Source organism: Neomonachus schauinslandi, chromosome 11, assembly GCF_002201575.2.
Source record: "Neomonachus schauinslandi chromosome 11, ASM220157v2, whole genome shotgun sequence".
NCBI classification, from domain to species: domain Eukaryota; kingdom Metazoa; phylum Chordata; class Mammalia; order Carnivora; family Phocidae; genus Neomonachus; species Neomonachus schauinslandi.
The window spans coordinates 53,361,315-53,372,121 of NC_058413.1; the positions used below are offsets into that span (position 1 = coordinate 53,361,315).

Consider the following 10,807-nt stretch of genomic DNA (forward strand, 5'->3'; position numbering starts at 1 on the left):
CATGCAGGCCTCCTCTGGTCACCCAGCTCTCCCTGCTCTACTGGCCCCGCCTTTCTGTGGAGGCTGGAGGTCCGAGGCCTCGCCCTAGGCTAGCTGTACCTCTCATACACCATGTGACTGTGGGCAAGTCACTACCCCTGCCTAGCTCAGACTCCCCCCGCCTGCAGTGGCGGTCTCTCAGGAACCATAGCCGTCATGTCTGTGATTCCCTTGGCCCCAGGTGACCTCCTCTGGCCTCCTGAAACCCCTGACTGCTCCTTCTTTTCTCTGCCTAGGTATCTGAATAACCAGGTGTTTGTGTCTCTGGCCAATGGAGAACTTGTGGTCTACCAAAGAGAAGCAGGTGAGTGCCCACCGCACCCCACCCTGCCGATGTTGCTGGCGTAGGCACTCTCCCCGAGGCCCGTGAGTCTGGAGACGTGGCTTTGGGCACCTCTCAGGCCCTCTCTGGGCCTTGGTGTCCTCATGTACAAATGGGGTTTTTAGCACTTCGTTTCAGGGTGTGAGGGTGAGACGCTAGTGTGATACCAGACTGAATTTGCTCTGTTTTCCTTATCCGGCTCCCACTCCAGGCCATTTCTGGGACCCCCAGAACTTCAAGTCAGTGACCCTGGGTTCTCAGGGGAGCCCCATCACCAAGATGGTGTCTGTGGGTGGGCGGCTGTGGTGTGGCTGCCAGAACCGAGTCCTTGTGCTGAGCCCCGACACACTGCAGCTGGAGGTACTGCTGGGGGGTGGGGGTGGGGACAGAATTGGTGATTTGGGGTAAGCCTGGCCCGTGAGAGAGGGGGGAATGAGACCACGGGGGCCATAAGAAAGCATCCATCTGTCCAGGGAGAGGCCAATGATTGATCTGAAAACCCTTCAAGCTTTAATATTCTCTGGTCACAGAGTCATTGAGTTGCAGGGGAAAAGGCAGCTCCATTTTAATTCCTGAGGCTTAAATGGGGGGGCTTCAGTGGTCTGGCTTCATCCAGACCAAGGAGCAAGGCTGCCTTTGCTGTCAGTCCAGGCGGGTTTTCTGGAGAGGTTCGGTGTGAGTTGTAGGGGTGAGGTGGGTGATGGTGGGGAACGAGGCAGGGAAGGCAGGCCCGCCAGTCACCCCTGTGCCCTCTGCCTGCCCCTCCCACCGCTCCGACCAGCACGCGTTCCACGTGGGCCAGGATTCCAGCCGCAGCGTGGCCTGTATGGTGGACTGCAGCCTGGGGGTGTGGGTGACGCTGAAAGGCAGCGCCCACGTGTGTCTCTACCACCCAGGCACCTTTGAGCAACTGGCAGAGGTAGACGTCACACCTCCTGTGCACAGGATGCTGGCAGGTACTGACCTCCGGCCCCCGCCGCCCCTTCCCTTGGAGCCCTTCTGCCCCATCGCTGAGGAGGCTGAGCCGGGCCCGGATGCGGCCCCAGCTCTGGTCCGTCTCACCCCCTAGGCTCGGACGCCATCATCCGGCAGCACAAGGCTGCCTGCCTGAGGATCACGGCGCTGCTGGTGTGCGAGGAGTTGCTGTGGGTGGGCACCAGTGCCGGCGTCGTGCTCACCATGCCCACCTCACCCAGTACCGTCAGCTGCCCGAGAGCGCCCCTGAGCCCCGCCGGCTTAGGCCAGGGACACACTGGCCACGTCCGCTTCTTGGCTGCAGTCCAGCTGCCAGATGGCTTCAACCTGCTCTGCCCGACCCCACCGCCTCCCCCAGACACGGGTGGGTCTGTGCATCCTCCCCCAACCCAGGGATCCTGGACTCTGCTTAAGATTTGCCTCTGTCTTGCCAGAAGAGGTTTCAAGAGGGAAGAAGAGTGTGGTCCAGAGCTGGAAGTGGCATATATGACAGGAAATCAGCTCCAAAGTCCCCAAAATAAAACCTTCTAGGGTATGGGGTGTGTGCAAAAATTCGGTCTAGAAGCATCACAGGAGACAGTGAGCTATAAGAACTGTAGCCTAAGAACTAGACGGTGGCCCAGCAAGGGATGCATACGGCAGGGAATCAAAGCGGACCAGAAATGCGGTCTAGGGCAAGGCGTCAGGGAGTGACGGGCAGAGCGGGAAACAGCAACAGCAAGTAGAACACAGAACGGCAGGCAGGACAGCCGTGGACTGTGAGGATTAGCAAGTGAAACGTGTTAGGAGATGGCATCCGTCAAGGAGGGCCACAGTGAGCCAAGGCTTGCTTTGACTGGGCAGGAAACCGTATTCCCCCGAGGAGGCGGCTGTGGGAATCTGGAAGCAGGGAAGCCTCGGGCAGGAGCCGTCCGCGCCCGCAGAAGACCGAAGCTTCCCAGCTGGGAAGGGGCTGTTGGAAAGCAGGAAGCTGTTTGAGGAGGACAGTACATGTGCGATAGAGGGAGAGAGAGAGAGGGGTGTGGCCCTGAGAACTTATGTCACTCTTGACTAGAACGCACAGATAAGAGGTAAGAAGTTGTGTGACTGCCAGGAAGTGGGTATTTCTTTCCAAAGAAGTTCTTGGCTAACAGGAAGTAGGATCCCCCACAGAAAGTGTGCCTTTCTTCTTGTCTTCTGAGGTGCAGGCCCTTAGGGGACAGCACAGCCATCAGTCAGCCCCCGGCTAATGGACCCTCTCCCTCCACCCCCCAGGCCCTGAGAAGCTGCCATCCCTTGAGCACCGGGACTCCCCTCGGCACCGAGGACCTGCCTCAGCCAGGCCTAAAATGCTCGTTATCAGTGGAGGTGACGGCTATGAGGACTTCCGACTCAGCAGTGGGGGTGGTAGCAGCAGCGAGACCGTGGGCCGAGACGACAGCACAAACCACCTCCTCCTATGGAGGATGTGACCCTGTCCACTGTGGCCCAGGACTTGCCCTCCCACCGCCCTCAGCCCGCTTGCCTCTTCCTAGCCCACACTTCCTAGCAGACTCTGACCAGGAGCGTCCCACCAGGGGCACCCCTGTGCCTGCGTGGGCTCCCTCCCATCCGCACAGAAGTATTCCTGGTGGAACACCTGCTGGCCAGCGGGCCGGGGCCTCTCCCAACCCTCTGGCTGCTTCGGTACTCCCAGTCATCATGGGGGTGGGGCAGGGGGCATGTGGGCTCCCCAGGACCTCTGTCCCTGGAGCTTCTACCAAAGACACGGCCGGGCCTGGACCCCATGGGGCTCGGGAGGGCCATGTGCAATATTTGGAGGGTTTTCTGGGGGCAGTGGGAGGGCTGGGGACAGAATCCTTTCCCATGTACAGTATTTATGTTCCTTTTTAGATGTGTACCTTCCCAAGCACTTATTTATGCAATGACCTGGGCAGGGGGTGATTTGAGGAAGTCACAGAAGGGAAAAGACCCTATTCCTGCTCTGGGGGCCACCCTGGGACCCTAAGCGAGCCTTCCTGGAAGGACCAATCCCCCCCTCATTACATACTTGCGAACATGTGTGCACATACACATGGGTGTGCAGGTATGCGCGTGCACACGCACACACACGCACACACACACACACTGCATGTTCAGGGCACTAAAACATTGCCTCTCAACATACACTTTCCATGGCCTTGTCCTGATTGGGCTGCCCTCCAGTATCCAGAGCAAGGACCAAGCACCCTCAGTCATCCAGAACAAGGTGATGACTGCAAGGGGCAATGATTCCCATGCGGGGGCCTCCCCAGGCCTTGGCATTTCCTAACTTGTTGGCAGTGCCTTTAGTCGTTTCCAAATTTGGTAACACTGATAGGGAGTTGGACAGGGCTCTCTCTCCTGGCCTGAGCAGGGAAAAGGAAAGGGCCCTTGTTCTCCTCAGAGCTGCCCCCCAGCCCCTGTGTCTCATGCACTGGCACGTATGGTCACCTTGGGAGGGTGGGCCTGGGAGGCCCCCCACTCTGACCATTGAGACCCTCTCTTCACACCCTTCCTGCCAGGGCAGTCCCTCCAGGAAGAATGCCCAAAGCTGAGGGGCTGGACATGGCCTCTTCAACTGGGAACCACTTGCGGGCAGGCTCTTCCCTGCTCCCTGGCCTGCAAGAGCCAGTCTGACCCCCAGGCCCCTTGCTTCTTCAGCTACAGCTCCAAAGGTCTGGTTTCAGATGGGGTTTGTTTGGTTCTGTTTTTGTTTGGGGTGCGTGGGTCATTGCGGTCTTAGATTATGTTTCTCTCGCTACCAAACAGTCATGTATTAACTTTCCTTGGATGATGAATTTTAAAGAGTCAATAAATAGAAACACCAAATGACCACTCCCCGTCAGTGGCATGGTGGCCCCCAGCCACCAGCCTCGGGGCTCCCCGGCTGATGGGCCTCCCAACACCCACTCACTTGAGCAGAAGGGAAGGCTCAGAGACCCAGAACAGAAGGGTGCTGGGATGGCAAGCCCACCACTCTGCTGTGTTATCCCGGGCAGGTCGCTGCCCCTGTCTGGGCTATAGCTGTCTTGTCAGGAAAACGAGGCCTCATGCCTGTTCACGGCTTTGTAACCAGGGCGACATGTTAGAATCCCTCACAGATTACATGTGTGAATATAAAGCATGATACATAATTACATGTCCATGTAAGTCTACATTCCCAGGCTCCCCACAGCTCCTCAGTCACTGGGCCTGGGATGGGGCTTGGGAGTCCGAAGCTGACATCGGCAGCACGTGAAAAACAAGGCGACCAGGAGACTGTACAGCTCCTGAGGAAACAATGTTCTGCAGCAAAGCCTCCTGTGAGGCTGGGGAATCTGACAGAAGCCAAGGTGACTTCAGGTTTTGGAGCAAGGGTAGAATCCCAGTCTGTCTGATTTCTGGTCCAAAGTGGTACGTCATTAAATCAGACATAGTGCAAAGGCCAACCCCACGGGGCTGGCCAGTCCTCACAGGGCGGATCCCTTCCCACCGGGGTACCCCTCACAGAGCTCAAGATGGCAACCACTCGTAAAGGGCGGAGCAGGCCCCCGGCTCTGCTGAACACGTCAGAACATCTTTCAACCTAAGTAACCTAAGTGATGAACACTTTACACAAATCAGTTGCTCAAGGGGGAGTGTAGGTTCATGCTTTGCACGCTGGCATACACACATCTCGGGTCCGCTGGGCCCTCAAGGCCACGGGACATGCTTGGAGTATCTCCCCACAGCACCACCTCGCTTGGAAGATCTGGGGAGGAGGGGATGATATTAAACACATATATTCCAGAGTAGAAAGCAGTGTTCATGTGGAATTTCTGGTGAATCAAAGCAGAAAGAACACAGACTTTGAAGCTAAACAGAAATCTTAACTTTGCCACTAACTAGCTATGTGACCTTGGTTGAGTTACATCCCCTGTAAGCCTTCATTTCCTCATCTGTAAAATGGGGCCAATAATCTTTTCCCCCACAAAGAAGAGATTTGTTGTGCCCTGAAATAAAAGGGGGGCTAATTAGTGGGAACCACTAATTAAATAGTTGTCAGCACAGTGGCCCAGATCAATATTGGAGCTCCATCTCAGGACACCTGGCCCTTCCACCTTGAGACTCTGCTTCCTCCCTGCTGCCAGATGGCTGCTATTCTCACTGTGGCCTTGGGCCTCTGTGCCTTCAACATAGGTGCCCTGGCCAGACTTTACTTTCAGCACTGGACACCCAAGGCTGGGTCCCCGGCATTTTCCCAGCTCCAGTGCCTCAGCAGGACTGGGCCTGGCCAGCCAACTGCTACTTAGGAGGTCACATCCTGGGGCACTGGCCAGCCTGTGGACATGCTCAGCCCCGAGCCAGTCAGCTGTGGGCAGGGAGGTCTTGGGATGAACAGTCATCAGGCCACAGGCCCAGGGGAGAGTCCTGGAAGAATTTGTTCTTCTAAAGCAGTAGTTCTCAACCTTGGCTGCACATTATAATCACCTGGGGGGCCCAGCCCACATCCCAGACCAATTAAATCAGAGTTTGGAGGGTGGACCCAGGTGTCACTATTTTTCAAGGGAACTGTATTGAAGTATAATGTTTGTACAGAGAAGTAGACAAATTGTTAGTGTGTGGCTTGAATTTTCATTAAGTGAACACCTCCAGATCAAAAAACCGAGTATTTCATCACCCTAAAAACTCCCCCTTTGCCCCCTCTGAGTCTACCCTCCAAGGGTAACCATTACCCTGGCATATGATACCATGTTTTAATTCTGCCAGCTGAGGTGGACAACCAGGGTATGACCAGGGCTGGCCATTGGGGTTGGAGGAAGTGGGACTTGGGTTTGGTATGAAAACCGAACAGCTTGAGCCAAGGCAGTCAGGGGAGGGGAGGGCCTGGAGTGAGGAGTCCGTGGCGTAGGCCCAGCCTGGAGCAGAGGAAAAGGCAGGGGAAGCCAGAGTGAGCTCTGTGAGAGGCGACTTCATTTTGTTCCTAGCTCCATCCCCAGGCTGCCTGCAGTGCCTGACACACAGTAGATGCTCAATAAATATTTGTGGAATTCAGTCTGGAGAATTCAGTTGGAGTCCCCCTATAGGTCTTAAATGTCACAGGACAATAACCCCAGCTCCCAATTATTGTTTGCAGCAAGTCAGGAGCATGGACCATCTCGCTTAATCCTCACGATGGTCCTGGGAAGTTGGTGCCATTATTACTCTCTTTTTTCAGATGAGGAAACTGAGAGGCTCAGGGAGGTAAAATGCCTTCCTCAAGGTCACCAGTCTGCTAAGTGGTACAGCCTGGATTCACATGTGGTCTGTCTGCTCAGGGCTCTGTGGCTCGGGGTGGGGGGGCAGCCACGTGGAGGGGCTGGAAGACAGGAGAGATGGAGTCTGAGGGGCCAGAGCCACATCCAGTCCCTCATGAGATCTCTGGCTCATGTTCCATAGACCAGCCCTGGGCAGCATGTCCTGATCTCAGAGGCCAGGAGAGAGCCATCCCTTCTCCAAACGGGTTCTCAGGGTGGTCTCTTGGGCTAGGGACAGAGGGCAGGATTTAGCTAGACATCTGCCTCACGGGGAAGATGAGGCACAGAGAGGGATAGGGACTTAACCTCAGGTCACACAGTAAGGCAACACTGAGGCTAGAGGGGAGGGGTGAGGTGGGTGTAGAGGACAGCCCAGGCAGGAAGGTTTCCTGTGGTCAGAACAGTCAGAGAATGGCCCTTAGAACCCATGAAGCCCATGATTGGAGTAGCTAGCCTCCAGGGGCCCTGTTGTACACTCGAACTGGGGTTGGCAGTAGTCTGCAGGTCCAGAAGTCTTGGTGAAGGGACGGGAAGTCTGGCTGAGGCCTTGCCTTAGACTTTCTGGGCAGAGCCTGGGGGGGAGATGGGGGACCCAGACATCTGAACTCAAGCCTCAGCCCCAGCCTCCCTTCACGGTGTGACCCTAGGCAAGTGTCTGCCCTCTCTGGAACCAAATGTCCTCTGTGAGCCCTTCACATCTTTTGCACGCCTGCCAAACACCAATTCTCCCTTCTGTCCTCACAGACTTTAAGCCACAGGCCAGGTTGCAGGAAGCAGCAAGGGGAAGTGCTATTTTGGGCCCATTATGGCCAATGAGGAGCCCTGCCCAGCAAAGGCAAGTGAACGGGCATCGCATGCTGGATCAGGGATAGATTGCAGGGCTGAACTGAGGAGGGGGACATCGAGCAGGAGTTGCCGACAAATGGAGGCAGAGCCCAGATGCCAGACTGTGGGGAGGTCACAGAGCAAGTACTGAGGATGCAGGAGGAGAGGGAGCAGATAGGGGTTCTGAACCCAGTGTTCTGGAAGAAGCTAGTGCCCCCGACATGGGATCTCAATAGATCCTCACAACACCCTGGGCTGGTGAGCTTGCGCTCAGAGAGGTAAAGTCACTTGCTTAAGCCACACAGGCCACACAGCCTGGCAGTGGCAGAACTGGGACTCGACCCCTATGTCTGTGGCCCCAAAACCCAAGCCCAGTGAGATTCCAGACCCAGCTCAGGGTCTGGACCTAAATTTGGATTGAACCTAGCTCTCAGGCCCAGCAGCCTCAGCTCAGTTCCTGTCCTGCCCCACGGCTGAGCCCCACCCTGGCCTCCTAGCCCCAGTTCCTCCTTAGACCAAAGCCCACCGTCCCCCTGGAGCTAAGGCACACACACAGGGGGGCAGCCCACCTTTAGAGGGGTAGGACTTGGCCAGTTAGGGGTTAGCCAAGGACAGAGCATTGAAAAAAATTTTTAAAGATTTTTTTTTTTTTAAAGATTTTATTTATTTATTCGACAGAAAGAGACACAGCGAGAGAGGGAACACAAGCAGGGGGAGTAGAAGAGGGAGAAACAGGCTTCCCGCAGAGCAGGGAGCCCGATGCGGGTCTCGATCCCAGGACCTTGGGATCATGACCTGAGCCGAAGGCAGACGCTTAACGACTGAGCCACCCAGGCGCCCCAAGATTTTTTATTTTTAAGGAATCTCTGCACCCAACGTGTGGTTCAATCTTACAACCTGGAGATAGAGAGTCCTATTCTCAACTGACTGAGCCAGCCAGGCGCCCCTAGAGCATTCCTCCCGCTTTGTACTTTCTTGTTATAATTCCAGTGTGGCCAGCAGAGGGTGCCACGATTTCTGGTCCACAACCCCGGGGACTGCCATCTGTTCAGATCCCTTGCCAACAACTGCACCCCATGCCTCAGATCCTGTGGGGCAGGGTCCCCACTGCAGGCAGGGCCTCAGTGGGACATGGAGCCCACGGCCCTGACTCTGGAGCCCCATCACAGCTCATCCTGGCTTACTGGGGCTTGTGCTGTGCCACCTAGAGGGAGGTGCAGGCTTTCTCTGGGCTCACTTCCTCAGCTTCGCTGTGACAAGTTCAAATGAGATGGTCTCTGAAGTCCCTAAGTGCAGGGATTGTAATGCTAAGATTTCGCGGGTTCATCTGAGATGCCAGGAGTTTTAAAAGCCTGTGATTGTGAGAGCCCTTTGTTCTCCAGCCTGTGGCTCTCCAAGCTCCATAAAAAGCCAGTTTAAATCTCCTGTGGCCTCCACAACTCCTTCCCTGCCTCCTCACTAGATGCTCACAGATTCTTGGGCAGGGTCCCATCTGTATCTCATTGTGCTCCAGGAGTCAGAGCTGAGAGTAAATAACAATTAGGCTCCCTCATAACCTGAGGGTTCGAGGGTGGGATGTGTGTGGTCTGTGGCTCCAGGAGACCCGACTCTACGGACTTGCAGCCTGAGAGCCCAAAGGTGCCAACCAGAGTTCCCAGAGCCACAAGAGGGACCCCATCAGCCCCACCATCCCTTATCTTTTCTCCCGGCTCAGGGGGCTGCAGCCCACCCTTACCATTCAGGTGGGTGGGGCAGATCACGTCATCCCACAGAGAACTAGAACGACCTTCAGGTAACAAGTCTGGCACCCCAGTTTTCAGGTGGGGAAACTGAATCTGGGGAGGGATTTGACCAAAACCTCACAGAGAGCTGGCAGTAGGTGCAGACCATCTGTAGGATGTCTGATTAACGGTCAGTGCTCCTTGGCCGAAAAGCATTTTCCCATTTGACCTATTAAATGGCACATGACATGCCACCATTTGAACTGTGGAACTTGGAACTGGGGTATAGAAGGTCCCCTTACAAAGAAAACATATGCAGAAAAAGAGGGCCTCTTGGGCTGCTCTCACCCCTCACCAGGTCCCCAGCATGGATCCTCTCTGGGTTCCCCCTCACCCCCCATGGGCTTGGATTTGGGATATTTGACCCTGGGACCACCCTTGCCCTAGCCCTGGGGTGGGGTGGGGGGTCTCCATTGAGATATGAGGTGGGTGGGGCTATGATACTGACGTCAGTCACCTGAGCTCTTCCCTCTCTTTCCTTACAACATGGGCATGGCCCAAGGAAACAAACTTTTCCCCTGCCCCCCTCCCTCTGCAGGTGTCTATTTCTCTTCCTGGAATCTACTGGACCCTGGGGACCTGACCTACCCCACCCCCTCACCCCACAGCTCAGGTTCTATGACTCAGTTTGTTTAGAATTCTCCACCTCCCGCGGCAATCTATCCCCAACAGACTTATTTACCTTCCTCTACTTCTGTCATGGCCTGTGATTATCCCGATCCCAGCCAGGCCTCTGCCCCCAGCATGAGGCCCTCCCTGCTGTCCTGGGAGGACCACCTGGGATCCTCTCGATAGTAATGAGCAGGAGGGAAACTGGCTGCTGACTGCTGCCTCCAGTTCCGGGGGCTCACCATATTGCACAACTCCAGGGGGCACAATTCACAGAGCTGGGAATACAATGTGAATAGTGTCCTGGAGTCCCTAGTCACTGCCTTGCTGGGCACCCTGATGGCTGGCAAAGGGAATTGGCAAGGTGGGACAGCTGGTGGTAGGGAAGGGACAGCCTGGGACAGTGTAGGGAAGTGGTAGGGAAGGGACAGTGTGTCATCTGTCCTGCTGGAAGGAGGGACTCACTATCCTGTCAGACAGGGGTGGGGGTGTGGAGACAGGAAAGGCCTCTGGAGAAGGATTTGGGCAGGGCCCTGAGGAATGTGCAGGAGACACCATATGGACCTCCACTAGAGATTCACTTTCACCTGGACTTCCCTCACCAACTAGGCCAGGGCCTCCTGGGCCTCGTCAGCAAAGGGAGGTTGTTCTCCCTGACTGCCAGTTTCTAGGAGGAAAACAAGACCCAGGAAGGGGCAGCGGTGGTCCTGCCTGGACTGACAATGCACTGGCAATGGACCGGGAGTAGCACCCAAGTCTCCAGTCTATCTTGCATCTCACAACCCCCCCCCTTTTTTTTAAAAGATTTAATTTATTTATTTGACAGAGAGGGAGAGAGGGAACACAAGCAGGGGGAGTGGGAGAGGGAACACAAGCAGGGGGAGTGGGAGAGGGAACACAAGCAGGGGGAGTGGGAGAGGGAGAAGCAGGCTTCCCGCGGAGCAGGGCGCCCGATGCGGGGCTCGACCCCAGGACCCTGGGATCGTAACCTGAGCTGAAGG

At 55.8% G+C, this 10,807-nt stretch overlaps 1 protein-coding gene across 1 annotated transcript in view; it reads left to right on the plus strand.

Annotated features, from left to right (window-relative positions):
• ARHGEF17 (Rho guanine nucleotide exchange factor 17) overlaps nt 1-4,159 on the plus strand; it is a 54,623-nt gene extending 50,464 nt beyond the window's left edge. Inside the window, exons 17-21 of the mRNA XM_021704632.2 lie at nt 276-343; nt 573-721; nt 1,143-1,317; nt 1,431-1,700; nt 2,591-4,159. Coding sequence (XP_021560307.1) covers nt 276-343; nt 573-721; nt 1,143-1,317; nt 1,431-1,700; nt 2,591-2,787 — 859 coding nt within the window. The 3' untranslated portion in view covers nt 2,788-4,159. The remainder of the gene's footprint in view (nt 1-275; nt 344-572; nt 722-1,142; nt 1,318-1,430; nt 1,701-2,590) is intronic.
• Nucleotides 4,160-10,807: the final 6,648 nt, after the last annotated feature.